The sequence below is a fragment of the Physeter macrocephalus genome, chromosome 12, assembly GCF_002837175.3.
Source record: "Physeter macrocephalus isolate SW-GA chromosome 12, ASM283717v5, whole genome shotgun sequence".
In the NCBI taxonomy this organism is placed as follows: Eukaryota; Metazoa; Chordata; class Mammalia; order Artiodactyla; family Physeteridae; genus Physeter; species Physeter macrocephalus.
In genome coordinates this window covers 38,762,986-38,790,031 of record NC_041225.1, presented here as the reverse complement: position 1 = coordinate 38,790,031, position 27,046 = coordinate 38,762,986, and the positions used below count along the sequence as shown (strand labels likewise).

The window sequence follows — 27,046 nt, the reverse complement described above, 5'->3', positions numbered from 1 at the left end:
TTGAACGTTGTTTAGACATTGATTCCTAAAATCCCAGACAATGGTTATGAGTGGATGCACTCAAATAATACTATTTCTTTTTATTTTTTAAGTCACATATTCAGAGAGTCAGTTAGTTACTATGGAATCACGTGTGATGTCATAAATGTGACCTTCTACATGCAAAGCTAGACTAAGCAACAGAAACAACAGGAAATGGAGCTGAGGAGAGGGAACCCTGCATAACAACAAAAGAATTTCGATAGTTAAAGAAATGAGTCAAACATCTCTGAAACAGAAAAAGAAGGTCAGTGAATTGAATGTCCTAGAATCTTGCCAAAGAACTGAGGAAATGTAGGTATCAGTCCATCATTTGCCTCTGGAAATGCTCTGCAGCAATCAAATTTCAGATGATGACCACACAAAGGCGAAGTCAAGAACATGAAGAGTGGAGAAAAAGGAGGTTAAATCACGTGGTATAAGTCCACCCAATAAGTCAGCACTTATTGAGCAAATGCTCATATGTTAGTGGTAAGAGGTGAAAACACAGTTGCTATCTTTGAAGAATGCACAACCTAGTAGGAAAGAGAATACATAAACAAAGTACAATTCAGTACTCAGTAAAAGTATGTACAAAAGACACAGGCAACACAGAGGAATGTTTAATACTGGGAACTTCTCCCAGGTCGTGCTGAGCTTGGCTCTGAAGAACACTGAAGGGGAAAGGAGGTTATAAGATATAAGGGTGGTATATAGACAAATAGAAGTCATTTGGCAAAACCAGAACATAGAGATAGAGTGTAGAGTGGAGGGCACACAAGTTGGAGGTAGACAGGATACATCATGAGACTCCTGGTCTCTCTAACCAAGCGAATGAAGAGTGTATCCAGAAATGAAGCATAAGCAGATTTACATTTTATAAATATCACCTTAAATAAATGGGGTAGATGGATCTAGAAGTTGAGAGGATTTAAGGCCATGAAATCTGGTCAAAAGCTATATTCTAAGAATGCAGACTCATAACGATCCGAGGCCTGGAACAGGAATGGAGAAGTGGGACTAGATTTAAAATATCTTTTGGAGTAAGTGACAGGACTTCATGGTGACAGTGTTGAGGGGGCTGATGGAAAGATTTTAGGATTAGTTCTAGGATTATACAGCTATGCCATTCTCTTCAGACATAGACTCAGTCATTCAACTAACATCAACTAGACTTTTCCTGGGTGCAAGGCACAGAGCATAAAGAGATTAACAGACTGGCCCTGAGCACTTTGGCCTATGCTAGAAGTTGAGCTCCTTAAACAGATAAATGACACTAATCTTGATTGCATTACAGCTACTGAATTGGCAGGAAACAATAGAAACACTGCTCCAATACAACAGTACTTCCTGCAGTTGAAAATGAAAACAAATATTTGAATAGATGTCCATGAAATAAGCCATTTTCTTATGCTCCCCTGCATGGTCTTCCCTATTAGTTTGTTAATAAGAGACCTCTTTTCACTCTTGATGCTATGAATAGTTAGAGAATATGAATAGAAGACATGCCTGTTGACTGATCTGTACAGGATTAAAGTCCTTGATTTAAAAAACCTATTATTGATGAGGCTCAGATCCACAGAAAATTGGTTTATGAATAAAAGAAACAAGAGAAGTTTCAGTTCTACATGGCAAATGAAAAGGTTCCATTAGTAGCAATCTTCAGAGTAACAGAGAAAAAAGGTTGTTCTGTGTGAGCAGCTTCACATTTAAATCCAAGTCCTGCTGACCCCTGGGAAATTCTCCCACAGCATTTCCCATGTTACCATTTTGTAAATGATAAATGCTTCATGTCTCAAATCTATAAACCAACAAATTTCTATATTAAAAATCTGTTTGTATAGTTGTCTGATGTGTGTTCTTTTTACTCATGCTTGTTAGAACAGAGGAAAAATAATATCTATAATTTATATTTTTGATAGTGGCAAAGAGACAAATTCTTTCATTTATCCTTTGATTCCCCAAACCCAAGGTTTCTAATGCCCCGAGATGAAAAATTAATAAACATTCTTTGTTTCCATATTAAGAATGAGACTGGACCGAGGTACTCAAAAGACAGCCTAGAAGCAGACAAATCTAGAAAGGAATCTGAGAAATCAGGAGTTCATCTGAGCACTCAGGTGAGCTGACCTCTTCAGAGTTGGTGAGAGAATTAAAGAGCAGACAGCATAATAAAAAAATATTAGCGGGCAGGGGAGTTTGGGGAGAAAAGACTGAGCTATCAAGATTTGTATTAAGGGATACCTAACGTCCTTGTGGCGAGGTTAAGAAAATACTAGAAGAAGCTGGCCCCTGCCTACCCATCCAGCACACATCCCAATGTTCACACAGAATAAATGGCGTAGAAACCTCTGCTCAGCCTGTGGGAGGAGACTGGCCTTCGTTCAAATCAGGGAGGAAAGGGGCGTCTGGCCATCGCATTGACCATCTTCTGCACCATCTTTCAGATGAGGCGTGCAGTCATACCGCATCACTCGCTGAGATGCTGCCCCATGCGGGGTCACTCGTCGCGTAGACGCTGCCTTTGTGCAGCTGAGGGAAAAGTGCTTCTTGGCTCCTGCGGCACGATACGTATTTATATTCACATGTGCCTGTTGTGGGAGCAGGGCTGGCAGATCACCGTGATCAGGGTGAGCAGAGACCAAACTACTGACTTTGGAGGGGAGCCACAGGCAATCTGGGCGAGGGGAAGGATACGGGGATGGAAACTTCCACTTGCCTCTCCATGGTCTCCTCCACCCTGTTCCTCCCAAAGGCAGTGCTAGAGGGCGCTATTCCCTCTTCTGCAGCTGCCTGGGAGCCCCGCTACAGCCTTGTTGAGGTACCAGCAGCCTTCAGCTTTGTAATCTGGTCAAAAATGTTGGGTATGTCTTTTCAGCATCTGCTAACAAGCTTATCCTTAAGGGCGGAAGTGGGGAAAAGGGAGGAAAAATGCTCAACTCTACTAAGTTCCACATAAGAGGAGTCACAGGTGAAAATCTATGAGATATCAGACTTGTTTCCTGGTTTTGGATGCTCTTCCAGGTAGATTCCCACTTTATTGCTCCTCACAAAAGTTAGGATTGGGCCAGAGCTAGAATAATACACAAGGGCCGAGACTGAATTACACGTCATAGAGGGCAGGGGCCTTCTCATTGATCACTGCTATATTTAGCTTGCCATGGCTGTTTCGTAAGCATATGTGTGGGAGGACTCGGTGGTGGGGTATTACACTCCTGGGTCTCTTCTCTCCTTGAAAGGGATCACAAGAATTAACCTTGCTGAAGACAGACTCTCGAGGGTAACTAGTGAGAAATCAGTGGTCTCGAACTTCACGGAGCCCATCCACCAGAGCTCCACCGGTAGATGAGTCCAGAAGCAAGAACACAAGTCTTAAGGTAGAGATGGGAATGAAAGGGAAGAGTACATGCCATAATAATAACAATAACATAGACTGATGCTTTCCACGCGCCAGGCCCTGTTCCGTGTACTTTATATCTTTTAGCTATCTTAGCCCTCACAGACCCCCACACCCATCAATCCCCAGAGTAAGAAAACCGAAACACAGAGTAACTTGCCTAAGATTTCACACTAGTGATGATCATAGAGCTAGATTAAAACCTAGGATCTCTAGGTCTATAAACCGCACACTGAATGATTAAACTCCATGGTTTCTCCTTCCTTCCTTCACACATTCAAAAACTATTCATTGAGTACCCAAGACTCAGAAGAGGGGGTGAAAATATCAACAAAGGAGCTAAATTGTTGAAGAGTATTAGGTTGTGGGACGCTCTGAGCCCTTACCTAGGCCTAGTCACATAAGAAGAAAAAGTCTGCTGTGAGAATTAGCTTTTGGATGCAGAGTATGACACAGGCCCAGACACTGGGAGAACCAGTCCATCTGTCTCTGTGAGGACTGGCTCAATAACCTAACCGGGAACATGCCCTTTGAAACGTGTGAAATAATCACAAAAACTGGAATGATATATGGATGCTTGACAATCGACCTCATTCCTTGGTGAAGGCGTCCTTTCTCTAGAATGACTAGAACCAGCTCCTACTGAGGAAGATGACGCTCTCCGGTTGAGCTTCACTGGCACACGAAGCTCTGAAGGTGATGGGGAGACACTTGACTCTCCAGCCTACTGACCTTCCCAGCACGCAATGCATTAATCACAGAGCAAATGTGGAGACGGATGCCCCTGAGGTGCTCTGCAGAGCCTTCTGGTGGGAACTTCTGGTCTAGCTGCTCATCAGGTTAACTGGAGGTCACAGACGGAGGCAGTGGCAAGCAAGGTCCCTTCCTCAAGCCTTCTGTCCTACCTGAAGGTCTCTGACTGAGCAGGTATATGTGAAGAAAGTGACAGACCTTTGCAAACTATGTGCCAGCTACCTAGGGGCAAGGAAAAGGACCTCTACCCTATCTACTCCAAAAGAAAAAAAAAGTGCGAGGTGCCGATGGAACAGCTGGGGGGAAATGAAAGCAGTCTGTCTCTGTGTCCATGTAACAGAACTGTCTAATATATGGAGCCTTGAAACGTCTGAGCCCCTTTAAGCCCTACTTAAAGGAGCTGAGATGAACCAGGACCCACCTAAGAGCTAGGAATGGAACACAGAGAGGGGACAGCTCCTTGACTCCAGCTGGGCAGAGATGAGGACGGGGACCCTAGGCGGGCATCTAACTCAGAAGCCCACTTTCTTGCTCCAGCCCCCCAGTAGCTCCACGACCTCCCGGACTTCACCCACCTCCCCTAGCCATCAAGAGTCGCCAAAGCCGCTGTCAGCGCAGCCCTCGCCACCCACACCAACCACGCCGCTCGACTCACGTTCTTCCACGACCCCGGAGGTCCAGCCCCAGACCGGGTCCCGGCGCAGCACCAAGATGGTTGAGAATTCCGACGCCTGGTCTCTCCTGGCCTGGGGCGGGAAATCCGAGAGTCTCAGTACACACGAGAGTCGCGGGACTCCCGAGATTCCAGGGATACGCACCAGCGGGAAGATCCGCGCACGCCCCCCACTGAATGGATCCTATGCCCAGCGCAGGGCTCTCTACCCGTCACAGCTGGATCAAGCGTGTATGCCTGACCTGGTCAGGCAGCAAGAGGAAGAGGAGGACGAGGACGATGCCTACTGGGCATCCGTGAGAACACTGTACGAGAAGACACCGAGCTGCTCGCGCCCCAGGCCGGTGAGCAGGGCCCACCTCCCCTGGTACCCGGGCTGCCGCTCCACGCAGCCCCGCGGCCGGACCTCTCTCATCCTCCCTCCTGTCCATGATATAGGGAAGTTCACCCAGCCCCCTGCTTCTCCTCCCTAAACCTCCCCCTCTGCACAGCAGCCTCCAGGACCCAGCCCTTGGCTGTCTCCAGCATCCCAGTCCTCCAAGCCTGGACCCAACTGTTTCCTTCCCACCCTGCCCTGGGATAAGGCCCATTCCTGATCCCTTCAGGTCTGTGTGACTCGTCCTCCTGTCGGTGGCCCTCTCTGCAGCCCAAACCCAAGCATGCCATCACCATCGCTGTGTCATCCCGTGCTCTCTTCAACATGGTGGACGGCAGGAAAACCTACAAGGAAGAGGGTCTGGAAAAGTACATGGAGTATCTCTTTCCAATGAGAATGTCGTGCTGGCCCCAGGGCCGGCCTTCCGCTTTGTCAAGGTACTCTGCAAAGCTGTCTTTGGCCCTCCAGGACTCTGGATGGCAGGGAAGGACTCATGCTAAGCCCTGGGATCTCATCCAGGTTTCCTTATAATTCCTAGTCCATCCTTGTCATTCTTGCCTTTTTTAAGTCTACCCCACGTCAGTTTATATTTTCACAGAAGCTTCCACACTGTTGAGGGAGGGACTGCAGCCCTAGATTTGGAATGTTGAGCTTCCCTAAGTGGAGTCCAAATTCTGAGACCTGTAACAGAAACTTCTGTTCTCTCCATAGAAGGAGCAGTAACCAGAAGCAATAATGAGTTTACAGTTCCAAGCAGTAGAAATAAAACACCCCATTCAAATGAGATTAAATTCACTTTAGCTGCTCTTGCCCCAAACACAGCATATTAAGAAAGTCAAGGATGCTCTTGGCACTTAGGGGCATGACTTTAATAGAGAAAGTAAGGTTCTTGGAACTTACACTGAAATGTATAGCACTTATAGCTCTGATCCCCTATATAACTTATACAAATATTACACAATAACATCATAACCAGGCAGAAACAAATGACACCTCCACATGTTGTAAGTAGAAAGTAGTTATGAGGCATAGTGGAAGCCTGAGAGGAAACCGCAAACCTATTCTAAAGACTCATGTTTTAAAAAATATACAAAATGCTCACTTTGGCAGCACATGTGCTAAAACTGGAACAACACAGAGACCATTAGCATGGCCTCTGCACAAGGATAACATGAAAATGTTTGAAGCAGCCTATACTTTTCACAATAAAAAATAATCATCAGATGATCAAGAAAGGCAGGTTTTATGAATCAAAAACAAAAATAGACAAACCATAAAAGGGTTAGCCTGATCCTATCTATGTACCTCACAGAAATAATTCTAGTAAACCAAATGTTGTAACAATTTTCAACAAACATTATCCATCTTTCAGTAAACATTAACTGAGGTCCTATGTATGCGAGGCTGAAAATACTGAAATGAATGGCATCACCCTGACTTAAAGGAGCCACAGTCTCACAGTGAAGAGTCTTCAGGGCTTGAATTGGACACCTATGGGATCCTTTCTCTCCAGACCCCCAATGCCCACTTTGCCTGGCCCTCTTTACACACATTTGTGTTTGTAACCTTCAGGCACTGCAGCATGTCAATGCTAGACTCCGTGAGCTGTATCCTGATGAACAGGACTTACTTGATATTGTTCTGATGACTAATAACCGTGCCCAAGTGGCAGTGCGGCTTATAAACAGCGTCAATCACTATGGTAAGTAAAATAAATACCGTGTGGAAGAACAGCTCGCTGCTCTGGAAGAGAGAAGCCATGTTATTTTGCTCACTGTGGCCTAACTAATGCAGTGTCTGATAGTGACACCCCCTTCTGCGTGAGGAATGTTTATTTGCCTATGTCAGAACAAGAGAGGCCACGTTCATTTTTAACTTCAGCACAGAGTTGGACCCAAAGCTCTGGACTTAACTTGTCAAGTGTGAATTTCAAAGTCTTAATCCCAGGTCCTGCAATATATTTCTCTGTTTTATGTTTTTCACTTCTGAACTTGACTTCAAGGAACCGTCAACCCAGGGCTTTCCACCACAGATGCATGTTAACGGTTTAAAGGTTTCTACCTTTCCTTTCCTCTCTTAACATCTGACTCTCCCCGGCTGCTCTCCCACACATCAAATTCATACTCATGCCAGCAAAACTGTCTTTATTCCTTTACGGGGAAAATTGGTTTGACACTAGTCTCTTCGTAGCATTTCCGTTAGTGTGTTGTTGCCTTTAAGGAGAGGTCCTCATTTTTCCTCTTATGAATTTACCTGACTTCTTATGTGGGGACCTTTAGCCCGTTTTCTAAGTGACATATGCAGTCTTAAGGGTATGTCAAGTCAAAATAAGGTTTAAATTTGGCATATTTAACTTCTAGGCTTAAATTAGGCATATTTACAAATAATCACTATCTATTACAAGTTGTAAGTTTTATATTATATTATCCTAATTATAAGGCCAACATCTTACTGATACACAGTTAAAAATATGTTTACCTTTCAAAAACGCAGGCTTCATAGTATTATGCTATGAAAAGAGAGAATGTATATAAAAGCTTTAGCAGAGATGAGTGGTGTAATCACTCAATAAAGGACAGCTATTATTTTTACAAAACAGCCTTATTTGATTTAGTAGGTGATTTAAGTCTATCTATCCCTCACCACACTAAGCCCATTGAGCTTAGTAGCATGAGAAATTCTACTTATTTACATACTAATTCCGTTAATGAACAGATAAAGCCCAATCTTGCGCAGCCTTGCTCATGGAATAACAACTTTTCACCTGAAGAGTTAGTTACCTTCTCTTGGTGCTGAAGGCAATTCGTATCTCCCTTTGCTATGGTCTTTTCTATATTATAATTATCTGTTTACATGCCTGGCTCCTTAGTAAATTGTGATCTCCTTGAGAAGAGGACGATGTTTTCATCATTTCTGAAGTCCCCAGTACCACCAAATAATTTCTGATCATTAAATTAATATTACTTAAGGATTTGTAGAGTACACTTTTATGCCACTTATACCCAATGTTGGTTTAAGTGAAAAAGTGAGAGTATTTTGTCCATACCACGGCAAACACTTCCACTTCAACTGCTGATAGATCCTATCCACTCTCTTGGTCCATGCAGATGATAAACAACTGACTAGCTGGCTCAACAACAACTGGCTCAAAATTCTGCTTTATATCATCTGCAGCTGCCCAGTTTTATCATATATCCAAAAACACTTTGAATGGGTACATAGCTTATATGCTTAATGTTATACCTTAGTTATTCTCACATCATTGGAACCATGGTTTGCTTTCATAAATAATCCTGTGCTGAGACCTTTCTACATAAATCTTTATCAGAGTTTCAGATTATTCCCTTAGGATAAACTCTTTAAAAAAGGAATCCTAGGTCAAAAGGTATAAACTGCTTAAAAGCTATCAATACTTTTATCAATAAATATCAAATTACTTTCTAGACAGCTTGTACCAATTTATACTTTCATCCATAGTGTATGTAAGTGCCTATTTTACAAACCTCTCACCAACATCTAGTGGGTTTTTTTTTAACTGTTGTTGATTTGAAAGGCATTTAATGGTATATTAATGTTAGTCTGCTAATGATTGCATTTAAAATTTCAAGTCAAGAGAGACAATTTCAGACCTTTTGTTGTTGTTTTGGGGAAACAGTTTAAATGCTATCACTACTTGCTATTACTATTGTATTGTTACTAAAGAAATACTAAAATGGTACGTAAAAACAGAGCCACATCTTAACTGGCCCTCTCAACAAGTGAGGATGCTGTAGCTAAAGGAAAAGTGCACTGTTCTAGTCTAGACAAGAGTCAATGTGAAGCACTGGGCTTAGAGAGTCTTATATCTCAGTTTCCTTTTCTGTAATGAGGATAATAATGCCTGCCGTAACAGCTGTGTGAGAGTAAACTGGCATGGCCTATCCGGATGTACTTCATAAACTATCATGCACCATTATATAAAATAGCTGAGACATTTTTCAATACTGGTACTACAAAGGTAGTTCTAAAACTTCAGTAGGCACTCATTTATTCCTAAGGTAACTTTCACTTGCATTTCCAGTAAGTATATTGTCTTTAGTCTCTGACATAACAAAGTCTTTCTTGCCCGATAATAGGATTACTAATTGACCGGTTCTGTCTGACTGGTGGAAAAAGCCCCATTGGCTATTTGAAGGCATAGCTTACCAACTTGTATCTTTCTGCGGATTCTGAAAAAGTACAAGAAGCAATACAAGAAGGTATTACTTGGTTTCCTCTCTCTAGTTAATAAAGAGGTCTGCACTAGTGTTTCATTCCATTGGCCTTCACGTATGATTATGTGGTTTACGTCGTTGTTGGGTTTTCTGCTAAGGTGTTTCCACAAGTGGCAGCCCTTAGGTTTGTCTTTTAGAGCTTTCACCTTCATGGAGGTGGACATCTTCAGTGATTATCCTACACCCATTTTACACTTTCCCATCCCTTATAGAAACGGAGGCAGTACAAAGACGACTGATTTGAGATGTGTGGTTGTGAAGAAGAGTTGTGTCGTCCGGTAATAGCGAGAGAGGAAATTCGAGGTCTGGGAAGAATTTTTCTTTTTTTAAAAATTGACACTAAAACATATGGTCCTAAGAAGAGTATTAATTAATTCCAACGGTCTTCCAGGGATCGCCTCTGCAACAATGTTTGATGGAGCCAAAGACATGGCTTACTGTGACACACAGCTCCGTGTGGCCTTTGATGGGGATGCCGTCCTCTTTTCTGACGAGTCTGACCATATTACCAAGGAGCACGGTCTGGACAAATTCTTTCAACATGAAGCACTATTTGAGAATAAGCCTCTTGCTCAGGTAGGTTCAATGAGCTCTAATTCATTTTCATCTACTTATTTTCCAACGTACCAATATAAATATTTCTTCATTGTGATGACTTTTAAATTTTTTTAGGCAGGCCACTCCTCACTTCTTATCCTTTGTAGTTTTCTCCCCTTGTTTCATGAACTCCTCATTTTAAAGCATCTGCTGCCAACTTTTTTTTTAATTTTAGTGTTCTTTTATCTATCCTTTTGGAAATGTTTCTATGATCTTCTCACGAGAAAGAGTTCATCTCCTCCAAATAATGAGTAACAGAGGTAACACGGATTACCAATTGGCCATTTCTACATAATAGTTCTCAAAATAGTAAGGTTATTTCCAATAGGTCAGTAAACATTTGTTGAATCTCTCTGTCCATACCCTTAAACTCCATAAAGGTAGCACTTAATTGAGAAAAATCTGCAAAACTGAGAGTTTAAATTAAATCAAATAATGAGCCCCAAGCAAGTACAAAGTATGAACAATTAAAATTTTAGGTTTTTTGGAATCAATCCATGAACCGAAGTGTTAAAGTCATGGTCTAAAATGAACAAAACCTGCAACTTCTGAACCAAAGGAGATTTGAACATCAAAGTATTCTCCAAAATGAATATGAAATGATGGATCATTCCATTTTAATCTATGAATCTTACCTAGGCCTTTTTTTTAAATTGGCCTTTTTTTTTCTCAGCTCTTCTTGAACTTAAGATCTTAAATATTGTTAGTTTTATTACATTTATAAAAGTAGGAAGAGACTAATTGAAAGATGAAAGTTTTACTAACTCACCTCACATTACAGCAAGTGATATTTAAATTCTGTGTGTTTTTGTGTGTGTTTAACTTCACAGTCCCTTCCTAAATAGCTTCTTTAGAAGTCTTGAGCTCATGTCAAAAAGTTGTTCAGTGTTAACAAAGTTTACTATTGAGAGGAAAACCCTTTGTTATATTTTACATAAGTCTGCTTTGCTGAAATTTAGAGCCCATTGTACATTAGCCGTCAAGCATTATTAAAATGTTCAAGATCTCTAAAAAAGGGCACTTAAAAAGGAAAAAAACTTCAAAACAAGAATTATTTCAAGATAATCTTAAAATACCATTTTTTTCATCTCAGGGAAAGAATCCAAATTTCTTTTAGATTCTGTACTTATCAGTTCTTTTCTCCATATTTTAAATCATTTTTCCCATCAAACAACTGAAATTGTGAAGTTCAACACTAGTTATTGCAGGAATACCCAATGAATTTTTACTAAGCATGCTTGTTTTCATAATGTGGTCCTTCTGACAGTGGAAAAGTATGCTATTTTTCACATAGAAAGGGTAGCTTTCCTATAAAGACCAGGCTTTGCCAGATGTTTCCACTGATGAGAAGGAAGTTATGAGATATGATTCCTAACCAAGGCTTTCAACTATGTTGGTCATGGGGCTTATGGTTTCGTCATGACAATATCCCAACTGTCTCCAATGGAGGAGATCTGAGAGTCACCAGCAAATGGGACAGCTGGACAGGATTAATTTAGCCACTCTCATTGTAGCTTATAAAGCCTCCAATGTGGTACCATGACAAGTAATGGATGTCTCCTGATTTGATCTCTATCTCATTTCACCATTCTGGGATAGTGATCTGTGTGTGTGTGTGTGTGTGTGTGTGTGTTTTAATCAGAATTGTTGAGGTATACTTTATATGTAGTATAATTCATCATTTTTAGTGCACGGTTCTGAGAGTTTTGACAAACATATGTGTACAGTCGTGAAACCACGATCAAACTCAAAATACTCACAAAATTCCCTTGTGCTTCTTTGTAGTCATCCTAGCTCTCTATCCTCAGGATCTGTCAAACACTAATCTGATTTCTGTCCCTATAGTTTTGCCTTTTCAAGGTGTCATATAAATGGAACCCCATAGGATGCAATCTTTTGAATCTGACTTATTTTACTTAGAATGATGAATTTGAGATTCATCTGTGTCATTCCCTGTATCAGTAGTGCGTTCCTTTTTACTGCTGAGTAGTAGTCTGTTCTATGGATGTACCACATTTTTTTATACATTTACCTATTGGAGGATATTTAGGTCATTTCCAGTTTTTGGCATTTATAAATAAAACTACTTTAAGCATTTACATACAGGGTTTTGTGTAAACACAAAAATCTCATTTCTCATGGGTAAATACCTCGGAGTAGGATTGCTAGGTCACAGGATAAGTATACATTTAACTTTATAGATAGTGCCAAACTATTTCCCAAAGTGGTCACACCACTTTGCATTTCCAATGAAAGATTTTTTGCTCTGCATCCTTGCCAGTATTTGGTAATGTCAGTTGTTTTTCATTTGTTTGTTTGTTTTAAGCTGTTCTGATGGTTACATAATTGTATCTCATTGTGGTTTTAATTTGCATTACCCTAATGACAGATGATATTGAACATTTTATCAAGTGCTTATTTGCCATCATATGTATTCTTTGGCAAAAATATCTGTTCAAATCTCTTGCTCATGTGAATTGGGTTGTTTTTTATTTCATTATTGAGATTTGAAAGTTCTTTGTATTACAATTCTGGATACAAGTCATTTATCATATATTTGTTTTGCAAATATTTTCTCTAGTCTGTCCTTGTCTTTTCACTCTTTTAATATTTTTCAGTGTCCCTCAATGAGCAGAAACTTATAATTTTAATGAAATTCCATTTATCTATTTGTTCTTTCATGAATTGTGCTTGTTATGTCATATCTAAGAAATCTTTGCTAACCCAAGGCAAAAATTTCCTCCTATGTTTCTGAACAGAATTTTTTACAATTTTATGGGGTTTTTTTTTTAGAATTATTACTTGTTTGAGTTGATGCATTTGTGCAAAGTATTAAGGTCCATTTTTACAACTTATGGATATATCTTAATTGTTTCAGCACTATTTGTGGAAAAGACTGGCTTTCTTTTCCTTTAATATAGGTATCTATCCTTTTGCCAATATCACACTGTCTTGATTATCATAGTTTTATAGTCAGACTTCAGATCTGGTGGCAGGAGTCCTCCAACTTTGTTATTTTTCAAAATTCTTTTGACATTCTGATTCCTTTGCATTTGCATATAAATTTAAAAATTAGCTTGTTTATTCCTGGAAAAAAATCCTGCTGAAATTTTAATTGTGATTATGTTGAATTTATAGCTTAATCTTGGGAGAATAGATATTTTAACAATATCAAGTTTTTCAGCCTATGGACATAGTATATCTCTCCATTTATTTAGGTCATATTTAATTTCTTACATCAGTGTTTTATAGGCTTCAGCATATAGCTATCACACAAAGTTTATTAGATTCATACCTAAGTATTTAATAACTTTTGATGCTATTATAAATGATACTTTAAAATTTTTAGTTTCTAATTTGTTTATTGAAAATACACAGAACCACGATTTATTTTTGTATATTGACTTTGTATCCTGCAACTTTGTTAAAATCACTTGTTAGTCATAATTAAATTTTGTAGATTATTTAAGATTTTCTACATAGACAGTGTGGACTGTGAATAAAAACTTGTTTCCGTTCTGTATGTCCTTTATCTTTTCTTGCTTTATTACCCTTGCTAGTACATTCAGTACAATGTTCAACAAGCATTATGAGAGTGGACTTCCTTACCTTATTCCCCGATCTTAGAGGGAGATCATTCAGTCTTTGACTCTTAAGTATATTATCTATAGGTTTTTTGCAAGGTGCCCTTTGTCAGGTTAAGGGAGTTACCTTCTATTCCTGTTTTGTTTTAGAGTTTTATAATAAATCCATGTTGAATTTTGTCATATGTCTTTCCTGTATCTATTGAGAAAAACATGTGGCTTCTCTAGTCTGTTGAAATATAAATTATATTGATGAATTGCATTGCTGGTATAAATTCAACATGGTTATGTTCTATTATCCTTTTTATATATTGCTGGATCCAATCTGTTAAAATTTAGTTAAAAAAATTTTTTTTGCCATTATGTTCTTGGGTGTTCTTTTCTTGTAATATCTTATAGAGTAATGCTGACCTTATAAAATGAGGTGGGTAGTATTTTCTCCCTGTCTATTTTCTGGAAGACTTTGTGTAGAGTTGGTATTATTTCTTCTTTAAATATATGGTAGAATTCTCCAGAGAAGCCATCTGGGCTTGCGCTTTTCTATTTAGAATGCTTTTAACTAAGAGTTCAATTATTTTTGAGAGACAAAGAACTACTATGCAGATTTTCTCTTTCTTCTCTTTCCTCTTCTGGAAGTTTATGAGTTTGTGTCTTTCAAGGAATCTGTCCATTTCGGTTAAGTCACTGAATTAACGAGCATAAATATTTTCTCATATTTTACTATTATGATTTTACTATTTTTAGGAACTTTAGTGATGTATCCCTTTTCATTCCTGATATTAGTAATATTTGCCTTCTCTCTTTTCTTCCCCCCTTGTGGTCAATCATGCTAGGCTTTTAACAATTTTATTTATCTTTTTAATAACCAGCTCTTCCTAAGTTTTTAAAGGTGATTTGAGGCTTCTTTTCTATAATAAACATTTAATACTGTAAAATTTCCTCTAAATGCTACTATAGTTGCATCCTACAAATTTAGATAGGTGGTTTGTAATTTTTATTCAATTCAAAGTACTTTTTAATTCCCTGTAACTTTATCTTTGAGTTATGAGTTATTTATTAGTGGGTTATTTAATTGTGAAATTAAATTTGGAATTTTTCCAGATACCTTTCTGTTATTAATTCCAAGTAGAATTCTGTTGTAGTCAGATAATATGTTTTCTATGATTTCAACTGTTGAAATTTGTTGAGGATTATTTTATACCCAGAATAAATGGTCTATCTTGGTAAATGTTTCTTGTCTACTTGAAAAGAATGTTTATCCTGCTGTTTTGGGGTTGAATATTCAATAAATGTCAATTAGATTAGGTAAGTTAATAGTGTATTATTCAGGTTATATTGCCCAGTGTTTAATATTGTCAGTGATTTTCTTTCTATTTCTTCTATCCACTATTGAGGAGGCAGCATTGAAGACTTCAAGTATAATTGAGGATTAATCTGTTACTTCTTTCAATTATATAATTTTTGCTTCATGTATTTCTAATTTCTGTTGTTTGGTGCCCAAATATTTAAGATTATTATATCTTCTTGGCAAATTAATCCCTTTTCATTATGCAACGCCCCTCCCTCTGATATTCATACAGCCATTCTAGCTTTTTCTTGGACTGAGCAAAATCTAATAACAGATGAAGAACTCTCACTAGAAACGGTTGCCAAAGTATAGGTAAAAACTGTGAATAAACATTTACTTAAAAGAAAGTTGGGTCATAAAGTGGAAATCCCCAAAATCAGCGAGGAGATGATAAAATGTTAAATGGTAGAACTCTGGAAATGAGCAAATAGAAAAAAAATATTTTAGAGAGAAAAATGACAGAAATAGGTCATAGGTAAAGAAAATCCAACATATGCAAAATTAGAATACCTGAAGAAAACACTGAAATTATGTTTTGGGGGGAGGAGGATAGGGTTGTGTGTGGTAAATATAAAGATGCAAACTTATATCAAAATATAAGGCAAGAAAACATCCTGAATTATCAGAATATTTTAATGGATACATTAAACTATCAAAGGTTAAAAACTAAAGGCCACATTATACTATAGGGAAATAGAAGAGAATGATCATCACTGAGACATGCCCTAGTAATATTATTTGACTTCAAAAATAAAGAAATAATTCTTTGGGCACCCTGCACACACAAGTGGGGAAAAGAAAATCAAGCTGTCCTGAGTCTTCTCCACAGCAGCACTCAGTAGCAAAACACAGTGGAGCCCTACTTATAAGATCATGTGGAGAGGAAATATAAATCACAGATTCTATATCCAGTCAAAAGCTCATTCAAGTAAAAAGGAAACAGATCAACAGTTAAGAACATAGTATATTCTCAGGGATTATTATTTCCATAAGATATTCTTGAGAAAACTTATACAAGAGGACACATTTTGGCCAATATGTAGGTGACTACAAACACACAAAGGCACAAATGGGCATAGAATATATTTAACCATAGATCTAAAACTAAAACAACTGCAGGGATTAGAGTGACAGAAAAGAAAGCATATATTATATGCCCTAACAATGTAGAAATTATTTAACTATTAAAAACTGGAAAAATATGGAGGAAAAAGTTATAAGGAAGAGTAGGTGTACTGATATCTTCAGTTACAATAGCTGATCAAAGGATAAAATGTAAAGCTGAGAGATAGAAATATAAGAATCCTTAATAATTCAAATGCAAACACTGAGAAAGATGAAACAGTTAAAATCAAATGACTGAAGAAAAAATAGAGGATAAGAGAAAGGTGAAGAAGTACCCTAATTTCATTATTTTTCATTATAAAAAATAATAGATCCTGGATTTTAAAAAACAGAGGACTGAGGGTACTATAAAAAGTTATAAAGGTAACCAATAGAAGGAAAGAATACAAACCTTCCTAAATGTTAGAAGAAACACACATACACACATGTTCAAATAAAAAAGACACTCAGTGAACAATCTTTTGAAATCTTTAAACGTGAAAAATGAAATACAAATTGTAATACAGAACCATTATCACATCTATTTGTGGTATCGATAAATAGAAATGGCCTAAAACTCAGCTTTTGTTTTAAAAATTAAGACTTTCAGATTGTATCACTTAGCAAAATCCAATTCGATGTTCTATACTAGAGGTACAGCTAAAAGTAAGTGTTCAGAAAGGTTGAAGATAAAAGTGTGAAGATATATAAAGTAATTGTAAATATAGAGAAGACTGGATTCAAGCCAAGAAGGAATTGAACAAGATAAAAAAGTACACTTTATAATGTTAAAATGTGCAATTCACAAAAAGTAAATCGAAAGAATAGTGCTTTTGCTGATTAACTGAGCTTTCAGAGTATCCCATTTTGCCATGGATAGTTTACGTCTGTTGCCCTGGTTCAACTTTTTATGGAAGCTTCTTTCACTCTTAAAATATCTGTGTTTAGATGATAAATTATATATGGCCATCCTGTGTTTTACTCTAGGAATGCAAGGATGGTTCCACACAAGGAAATATAATAACATAAATGCAAGGAGTTTCAGCATTGTATCACTGGTCTATACTGCATGTTTCATGCAGTATTATAAGTTCTTATAAACATCTGCTTTTTTAGCGTTCACTTCCTTTGGCTCACTGGATGACAGCTGTGACATATGTTCCTTTTACAGGGTCCCTTGAAAGGCTTTCTGGAAGATTTAGGCAGACTGCAAAAGAAGTTTTATGACAAAGACGAACAGTTATGTTGCTGTATCAGGACCTACCTGGTTACAGCTAGGAGTGCAGCCAGTTCAGGCGCCCGCATGCTGAAAACCCTTCGCCGCTGGGGTCTAGAGATAGATGAAGCTCTTTTCCTTGCTGGAGCCCCCAAAGGTCCCATCTTGGTGAAGATAAGGCCCCACATCTTCTTTGATGCCCACATATTCCACATTGAAGGGGCACAGAAATTTGGCACCATCACAGCTCATGTACCTTATGGAATTAATCAAAAAGAGAACAATTAGGGATGGGAAGGAGAAATAAAGCAGTGAGTCTGGTATTACAGAAGCCACATCTTTTGGATCTCTAGGGCAATTAGGTATTTCAGTAGATTAGACCTCAGAACTTTGTTCATTTGGAAAGGTTTTCTCTTGAGTTTTTTAAAACATTTTGAACTCTCAAGTTACCTTCAAGCTACTTCTCTTGGAGCTGTCAATGCTGTTGATGACACTGCAACTACCTCTGTGTGTAAGTCATAATGATGACTCTTTAGAATAAGTTTAGAACTTGAATCCTTGAATGCTTAAAGGACTATGTCAGAAGCCTACTTAGTTTTACAAAGCATTGCTCATTTATGGATGTTGGTAGCTAGAATGAATCATTACCCATCATCATTACAGAATAGTGGGTCTTCACAAGTGGAAAGAGAAGGGTTAAGTACACTCTTGAAAACTGGAGCTTTTTAGTCTGTTGCCTCTGTGAACAGCCTTTTAATCAATGCAAAAATGAAAATACCACTCTACCTGCATGAGTATACCAATTTTGACACTGCTCATTCAGAAATAAAGCAGTTATTCATACAGGTTACTTTCATCTAAGATGAGCTCCAGACAGAACCTCCTGGAAGGGTTCTTTGAAGCTTACTTCCTGGGTTCATTGCCTCTGGACTACAAGGCTTCATATTTGAAGTCTCTGGCTTTGGGCCCAGCAGGTAGGTCCAATGTTTATATGGGGAAAAAAAGCCTTGGCTACCACTTCAAAATGTGACATGAAGTAAGTGTAGTATCCTAGCCTTCACTGTTGTCATTCTATTGTGATTTTTGTTTTGTTTTCAAAAGAAAATTGATTAGTTATTAACCATAATCTACTACATTAGGAACAACAAGCTGGTTATTTTCAGATGCTACCTCATTTTCTCATCAAACCAAACTGTCGTAACATAATATCAATATTATTACCTTCCTTTTTTTTTAATCAATGAAGAACATAAAATTCAAAAAGATTAAGTAGCTTGTCCAAGGCTGTGCAGGTAATAAGGGGCAGGACTAAGATTGAAATTTAGATCTCACTTCAAAAGCTGCTATATGCTGTCTGTCTTCTCTTCCTCACACCCTCTCTTGCTCCTTCTCGACCCATCTCCATCTCTACCCCACCCACGTATGCATATTCCACCCCGGTTCTACTTAAAACATACCACTGCTCACACACATCTTTTGATGTGCTTCCTAATTTGATGTAAGGCAGTCTAAAATATATCAGTCATGAAACTTACTGAGTACCTACTGTTTTCTACGCATTCCCCAAGATAAAGGCCACAAGAGAGACTCAGACATAATCCCATCCTTTAACAATCCCTTAGAAGAAGTCAAATGTGCAAGCTCAAATAGCCAACACGAGAGGGCTGTTTGTCCTCGGTGCCAAGTGAGGGTCACACACAAGGCTGAAGCAGAAGTCTGCATGGGCTGGAAGTGGTCAGGAAATGTAGAGAACGGAGGTGGGCTTTGCAGGACAGGAAAGATGTGGATGGATAGAAAGGAAGAGAGGAAACGTGCTCCCGGCTCAGTGAGTGTGAGAGGCAGCTTCAAGTTACAGATAGGATGGAATAAAGGCCCTGTCCACCTCATGATTTCTGTTCCTGGTGCCTCGTCTAACCCTCAGTGACAGTGCTCGTACCACCTCTGAGCTCCATTCTCAGCACTCATAAGAAACCTTCTTCTGGCATTCTACCCCTTGGCTCTTTGTACTATGCCTTTTTGTTGCATGTTATATCCTTCCCAAATACAAGGGAGTGGAGGAGAGTTTATCAAAATCATCTAGGGAGTTTATTTCAAACTACAGAAGTTGTGTGTCTCTTCTCTTGTCCTGAAGATTCTAGAATGGGGGCTGGGGTAGGAGAGGTCTCTGGACCAGACAGTAAGCACCCTGAGGGAAGAAATGGTGCCCTATTTCTTCGTGACTCTCACAGGGCACAGGGCCTGGCATATATTGGATGGGTGAGTAGACGAACGTATGACGACTTAAGAGTAGCTTGGTCTAAAGTTTGAAGTTTGCAGCTTGAAGATGGATATCTGTGGCAATAACCCCTGACATTTCTGAAGCATTTTACAGTGTAAAAAGCACTTTCCCTTCCTTGTTACATTTAATATTCTCCGGAGGGAATGGGGAAGACACTTGTGAATGAGCCTGCTCAGAAGTCTATGTATACAGTAAGTCCACGCTTTTCCCAATGTATATCTACCACTGTCAACTAAGACCATTTGAGAATGCCGTTTTATACATGGATCAAGGCCACAATGGTCTAACATTCTCAAACCATGGTCCCCAGATAACCTGCATCAGAATCACCTGGGAACTTGTTAGAAATGCACATTCTCAGGTTCCATTTTTGGACTCTAATGAATTTGAAACTGGGCCCTGAAATTTCTGTTTTTACAGGTCCTGCAGTTGATTCCAATGCAACGCTAAAGTCTGAGAACCACTGGTCCATTCTATTTCTAACTGATTCATGTTGCTAAGTTCTTAGCGTCAGCTGTGGGGAAAAAAGAGCCTCTCCTCAGACTTCAGTTCGGCAGGGACCATTCTCCAGAGGATGAAGGTAAACTGAACTGAGGGCTAACAAGTCCCAGGTGCCCTTAAAGGAAAACACACTAAGCCAGCCCCGAAGTGTGGGATTTGTAAAGCAGCCTATAAAGAGACTTGTAAATTCAAAGAAGTCATTAGGCATTTCCACGGGGAAGGCCACCACCACTCTGGGATTTCCACGGGTAGGGACCCCAGGAGCCTGAAAACCCGGGGCCGTGCTCACCCTTCTCTCAGGCTGGGAGCCGACTCCACCGAGGAGCCACACAGAGCGCTGTCCTCTACTAACCAATCAGGTGCCCTCGGAAGGGAGACTACAAGTCCCAGCATGCCCCACGCCGCCGTCAGGGGACGACAGGCCGCGCCCCAGCGTTCTTCGCGTACTGGTGGCGAGCTCAGACCCGGGTGCGCGGCGACCCCGGAAGTCCCGCGCAGGGGCAGGTGGGCCCTGGGCCTGGGCGGCCATGGCAGTGACTGCCGTGGCGGCCTTACTGGCCGCACTGGGTGGGGCCCTGTGGCTGGCGGCCCGGCGGTTCGTGGGGCCCAGCGTCCAGCGGCTGCACCGAGGCGGAGACTCCGGCCTCATGCACGGGAAGACAGTGCTGATCACGGGTGCGAACAGCGGCCTGGGCCGCGCCACAGCCGCCGAGCTGCTACGCTTGGGGGCGCGAGTGATCATGGGCTGCCGGGACCGCACGCGCGCCGAGGAGGCGGCGGGTCAGCTCCGTCGCGAGATCTGCCAGGCTGGGGGCCCCGAATTGGGGCCTGACTCCGGCGGGGCCGGCGAGCTCGTCGTCAAGGAGTTGGACCTCGCCTCGCTTCGCTCCGTGCGCTCCTTCTGTCAGGAGGTGCTCCAGGTGTGGGGCTCTGGGAACCTGCCGGAGATACGGGACTGGCTAGGGGCTTCGGCCGGCGAGGCGGGGCCTGGAGGGCCGGGGGCTGAGCCGGGGCGGGGACCGCCCACAGTCGAGAGGGTGTGACGTTGGGAATGATTCGGGCGGCTTGGGAGTTGAAGGCTGGAAAAATTGGTAGGGCAGTCTTCTGTCTTCCAAGAATGTTGAGAAAGAAAATGGGCCCAAGAGGAAAATAAGCGAGTTTCTGAACATTTCCTCTTGCCGTGTGAGGACAGCTCAGGAGGAGATCCGCCAGGTCCCTGGATTGTTTTTCCTGTGTCCAAAGTGAATGTGCACCAAGCCATCTCTCAAAGAGCCTGAGAGCACATAGGGGAAGTTGCTAGACAAGGACCTTGGAGCAATTTTTCCCCCCCTGCGAGGGTAGGAAGTTTAGCTTTCTGCCTCCAGTGAACTTATGAGCAGTATTCTTAACCATACTCTGGCCTAACTTCCAAATAGACTGGAGCTTGGAATGCCAGTGGTCATGTGCTCTAAATGGGGACAGAAATAAAAATAATATAATACCTAGCAATTATTGAAAGTTTCCTGTGTGCCAGGAGCTGTTCCAAGCATTTCAGATCATTTTTTTTAATGAAATTAAAGTGACTTTGCTCTTGTCATCCAGTCTTCACAGTAAGCCTGTGAGGTAGGCACTGTTATCCCCGTTTTACAACGTAAGGCCACTAAGGCATAGTAGGCTAAGTAATTTGCCCACGATCTGTCTCTAGAGCCCTTGCTTTTAACCCCTATACAGTACTTCTGCTGCCTGCCAGTGAGGTAGAGGATTTCTTTGTTTAGATAGTAGATATTACACTGAAATGGATGTCCTCTGCTGAAATTGAGGTAGAAGGGTTCCCTGCAGAGGTGACTTGCAAGAGGGCATTCAGGAGAGTGATGTTTAAAATTAGCTGGCATAGAAAAGGAGCCTATATGAAAAGGAGTCTCCTGAGTCTAGAGCCGAAGTTCCCAAACTTTCTAATTTTTTCATGATGCCCTTAGGCCAAACAAATATCTAACAGCTTATTCATTAAGTAATTAGATCCAAACAACTTATTAAGTATTTATGTAACAACTTAGTAGCTGTTTGGAAAAAAAAATACACATAGCATAGATGAAAGAAAAAATATTTTTATTTCATTTTTCAATAACCGTAATTATTATAACCATACGTATACTAATGGGAAATGTGCCTCTGTTGTTCACTGTGCCAGCTTGTCAAACTTCGGAATCAGAGTGAACATTGCCACCCTCATTTCTGTTCTATGTTGATTTTTAACATTGTACTTGCATTTTATTGCAGCAACTACTAAACACTGAGCTTTGCAAAGGTAGGACATCATGAAAAGGAATATAGCACAATAAAATGTTGAAGCTTGGAGCTTGGTAGTTTTTGAGATGTTGAGCAGAGTATCATTTTGTTTCCCTTGAAAATTTAAAATACTCTAAATCACCCCGAGAGTTTCCCTGTGACTCTCTAGGGCAACTCAATGCACAGTTGGGGAGCTGTTGCAGATCCAGAGAGTTTTGGTTTGGTTTGCCTTTATGACCAGTATTTCATTACCAGGTTTAGAACTAAGAAGTAATAGTGTACAAGAGATGTTGGGAGAATCAAAAGTGGATCTTCCTATTCATTAAAAATGTAGATGGGACTGGGTATACTTATTCCTTGATACCTATGGTTTCTCACTACTTTGGCCATTTGACAGAACCAATTAAAAGTTAAGGCGATAAAGAGATAACTAAGTTGTCCTTGCTTCTAAGTGTGTATTAAGTTCCTTCCTGGCTCTGAAGTTCAGTAGTTCAGTGACTATAACCAGAATTTTTTTTAAAAAAGGAAGTGTAAATTTCCCACATGTTGGTATTCTTGGTATTTATGTCATTTATCTTCTAGAATTTAAAAAACAGTAAATGATACAGTCTTAAAATAACACAAGCCCAGCAAAGAATGATGTCTCAGAAATGATTAATCCAGGAAACTCTTCCAAAGGATTACTGAAAAGAACACTCCTTTCTTTCCCCCACGGGTGAACTTTTGCCTTCTTTTTGAAGTTGATTATTGGAAAAGCAAAAGGTGCTGAGACAGACAGAATGAGAAATAGTTAATCCACTGACAGGTAGGCTTTGATAACAGTTGTGAAATTTAACACATTTTTCTTTTCACTTACATTTGGCAAAAGGGCCCGTGATATTTGAAATTTGACCTCAAATTTATTTAATTGTGGGTCATCACTGTGTCTTTACACCTGGAACACGTTGTACATTTCTTTTTCTCTGCCCATCAAAAGAGACAGAGGAGCCAGGAAGGGACAAGGGAAAACCAACTTACATGAAGTAAAGAATGAAAAGACTTCCCTTTGAGGACAGTCTAAATTTTAGGACTTTAATCTGGGAAGATGCAGGAGGATACGGTCAAAGTGCGAAATTCTGACTGTATAGATCTCTAAGTTGGGGGCTCCTCGAAGCTTGAAAGAGGTAGATTTCATATCGGGGCGGGGAGGGGGAAGAACTGTGAATTCTAGAGTCGTAATAGAGGTTAAAGGTGTTTGCTGAGCAGACCTCCTCTGTTAAGTCTCCTTTGCTGTTATTGTGAGACTTAGTATGTATGATTCATGGTTTTGTTTCTGATATGTTTATACTACCTGTTTAATATTTTTCTTAATGTTTCTTTGATTTATTCATGATGTTCTCTCCAGTCTTAATTTGCATCCCTCACCCTCTCTATTGCTTGTCCCATTTTTAAGGAAACAACTTGGAGTTTCTCCATTCCCATGGTGGCATTTATTCTTAGAAAATTACAGAATAAAACAGTCCTAACTTGCCCCTGGTGTTGATGCGAGTAGCTTTGGGAATAAACAATGCTGACGTGTCTTCTGCTGTAGTTCCACTCTCTAGCTCACATTGACTGTCTAGCTACGGTTTGAAAATCCCAATTAGAAAAGCAGTCTAGCTTACTAATTAAGAATAGGGCCATTGGTGTCAGATTTCAACTTCAGGTTTTTGTTTGCCACTTAGGAGCACTGTGATTCTGGACAAATCACCTAACTCTGGTGCTTCAGTTTGCTTATAGAGTTGTTGAGAGTAGTTGAGATATTAACATGAAAAGCACCGGGTCAGGCATGCAAGTCGTTGTTGTCTCTTCTTTTCTTCAGTTGTTGAAAACTCATAGAGGCGTTTTTTAGAATTTTAGTAGTTTGCAGGAATTGTTTAAAATTTTATTTTAGGCACATTTAAGGCCTGTGTTCGTAACTCTGCCATTCTCTTTTTGCCATTTGAAGGAAGAGCCTAGACTGGATGTTTTGATCAACAATGCAGGCATCTTCCAGTGCCCATATATGAAGACTGAAGATGGGTTTGAGATGCAGTTTGGAGTGAACCATCTGGGGCACTTCCTACTCACCAATCTTCTCCTTGGACTCCTTAAAAGTTCAGCTCCCAGCAGGATTGTGGTAGTTACCTCCAAACTTTATAAATACGGAGACATCAACTTTGAAGACTTGAACAGTGAACAAAACTATAATAAAAGCTTCTGTTATAGTCGGAGCAAACTGGCTAACATCCTTTTTACCAGAGAACTAGCCCGCCGCTTAGAAGGCACAAACGTCACTGTCAATGTGTTACACCCTGGCATGGTGCGGACCAACCTTGGGAGGCACATACACATCCCACTGTTAGTCAAACCACTTTTCAATTTGGTGTCATGGGCTTTTTTCAAAAGTCCACTAGAAGGTGCCCAGACTTCGATTTATTTAGCCTCTTCCCCTGAGGTAGAAGGTGTGTCAGGAAAGTACTTTGGGGACTGTAAAGAGGAAGAGCTATTGCCCAAAGCTATGGATGAATCTGTTGCAGGAAAACTCTGGGATGTCAGTGAAGTAATGGTTGGCATATTAAAATAGGAGCAAGGGGTGGAAGAGAGCTGTTTGTAAGACTGGATGTCAGCTCTATCGTTTTGTTGTTTTGTTTTGTTTTTTGGCTACTGCACGTGGCTTGCGGGATCTTAGTTCCCCAACCAGGGATCTAACCCGGGCTCCCAGCAGTGGAAGCATGGAGTCCTAACCACTGGACCGCCGGGGAATTCCCTGGATGTCAGCTCTATCTTTGATCAGGAATGGTGTGGCTTGGGTACTTGCTACTTGAAAATGCAATTTTGGTTTTACTGTAGTAGTGCTAAGAGGTACATAGAGATTTTTTTTTTTTTTTTTTTTGCGGTACGCGGGCCTCTCACTGCCGTGGCCTCTCCAGTTGCGGAGCGCAGGCTCCGGACGCGCAGGCTCAGCGGCCATGGCTCACGGGCCCAGCCGCTCCGCGGCATGTGGGATCCTCCCGGACCGGGGCACGAACCCGTGTCCCCTGCATCGGCAGGTGGACTCTCAACCACTGCGCCACCAGGGAAGCCCCTTATACAGATATTTTGAAGTTACTGAAAAGTTATTTTTTGGAGAACATAAAATTTCAGAAGAGATGTTTTAAATATATATAATCATATCGATTATAATGAGTGACATGGTTATATTTTAAAATTATAATTGAACAAGCATGGATTACAAATATTAAGGAATTCAGGGACTTGAAATAGATACTTTGAGAAGTTTTTCAAATATCTTTGAGTTTTATGGTATGTTTAAAGTGTTAAATGTTTTAATGACAATACTGGCTTTTGTGGGGAAATAATATATGCATGGTTTGAATGCACAATTCTTACTTGGAATAAATTTACTGTTGCATATTCTTATTTGTGTATTTCTTTAGAAGTTTCTCTGAAATTAGTCCTTTATCATCTCATTAGCCTCTGCTGATCTTGGTATGCCCAGTGCCTTTTCTTCCCACATATCTTGCACACTGCTTTAAGCAGTAATAGTTCTAAAACCCAAATCTGTGTCACAGTGTCACGTCCCTGCTTAAAAACTTGTGGTGGTTTCCAGTTGCCCATAACTGGGTTTCCAGCCTTTTTTCTTTCTTTTTTAAGCTGCAGAATGTTTTTCTTCAAGAGAAGTCTTATTCAAATGTAGAAGCTGGATGGGTATAATAGATCATAGCAATGCTGTGAGGATGGAGTCTTCCAAGGCTATTTCTGAAGGGACTTTGTGCAATTCAGTAGTTTATAAACCATTTCCATTTAAACATGTTAGTATACTTTTGAGACTCCCCATGAACTGGCCACATGCTTACCTTGTACTCTTACACTCAGTGCTGTCCAGTAGAACTTTCTGCAATGATGGAAATAATTCTGTCTGCACTGTCCAATATGGTAGACTCTAGACACATGTGTTTATTGAGTACTTGAAATGTGACTGAGAACTGATTTTCTAATATTACTTAAGGTCAATTTAAATTTAAATAGGCCTAGTTACTAACGTCTTAGACAGTATATCTCTTCTCCTTTCATTGTATAACCCAGTCCTCAATATGGACCAATCACCCACTTGCCTCTGGGCCTTTCCTTATATTGTTCTTTCAATCTGGAATATCCTTCTCTTTTTTACTGGGAATACTACTTAGCCTTTACATTCCCTTCAAGTGTGTTCCTTTCCTTAATATCTGTAGGAGGATCCAATTCTCACTCTACTTTTTTTTCATTGATCTTGGCAGATTACTAGGAATTTAGTGCACTAATTATTTGTTCACAACTCTAGCTAGACAATTGCAATAGGAATTATCCAAGGAAAGATTATGTTCTTCCTAGTTTTCCTTTCTCAAGAGTCAGGTATAGTACCTGACACAGTAAATACTAATGTGTGAGTAAATAATAAGTCACTGGTGGTATACATAAAAATAATTGAGTAAGTAGGAATATTGTAGGCATCAATAGTAATTTTAACTATTTGTTTTAACCATCTCATAATATTGACGAAAGGAATTATGACTGTAAAGTATAGACAACTACACAGAATTTAATGGCCATTTTGGTCAAGAGTAGTCCTTGATTGGTTATTATTTTTAAGACTGTAATATCTGGTTACCAGTATCAGTTCTTTCTAAGAATGGCAGGATCTTG

The 27,046-nt window shown here is 40.0% G+C and overlaps 2 protein-coding genes, 1 long non-coding RNA gene and 1 other non-coding gene across 4 annotated transcripts in view; 3 read left to right on the top strand and 1 right to left on the bottom strand.

The window, feature by feature from the left end:
- Positions 1 to 20,485, bottom strand: part of LOC114487305 (uncharacterized) — a 410,173-nt gene extending 389,688 nt beyond the window's left edge. The window contains exons 1-2 of the long non-coding RNA XR_003682277.2: positions 20,388 to 20,485; positions 17,368 to 17,575 (exon numbers count right to left, since the gene is read on the bottom strand). This is a non-coding gene — a long non-coding RNA (uncharacterized lncRNA). The remainder of the gene's footprint in view (positions 1 to 17,367; positions 17,576 to 20,387) is intronic.
- NT5C1B (5'-nucleotidase, cytosolic IB) lies at positions 254 to 17,607 on the top strand. Its single transcript, XM_024118595.1, is given in 12 exon segments — positions 254 to 286; positions 2,046 to 2,138; positions 3,258 to 3,395; positions 4,706 to 4,903; positions 4,906 to 5,021; positions 5,023 to 5,185; positions 5,488 to 5,596; positions 5,599 to 5,654; positions 6,790 to 6,919; positions 9,333 to 9,455; positions 9,862 to 10,046; positions 17,275 to 17,607. Coding segments are annotated over 12 exon segments (1,677 nt in total).
- Positions 6,312 to 6,418, top strand: LOC112063680 (U6 spliceosomal RNA). Its single transcript, XR_002891120.1, has one exon. It is a non-coding gene; the product is annotated as a U6 spliceosomal RNA (small nuclear RNA).
- Positions 20,486 to 20,525: 40 nt separating the features above from the next.
- Positions 20,526 to 25,780, top strand: RDH14 (retinol dehydrogenase 14). The gene is made up of 2 exons (XM_024118596.3): positions 20,526 to 21,018; positions 24,330 to 25,780. The coding sequence occupies exons 1-2, from the start codon at positions 20,626 to 20,628 to the stop codon at positions 24,945 to 24,947; spliced, it is 1,011 nt and encodes a 336-aa protein (XP_023974364.1). The 5' UTR covers positions 20,526 to 20,625; the 3' UTR covers positions 24,948 to 25,780.
- Positions 25,781 to 27,046: the final 1,266 nt, after the last annotated feature.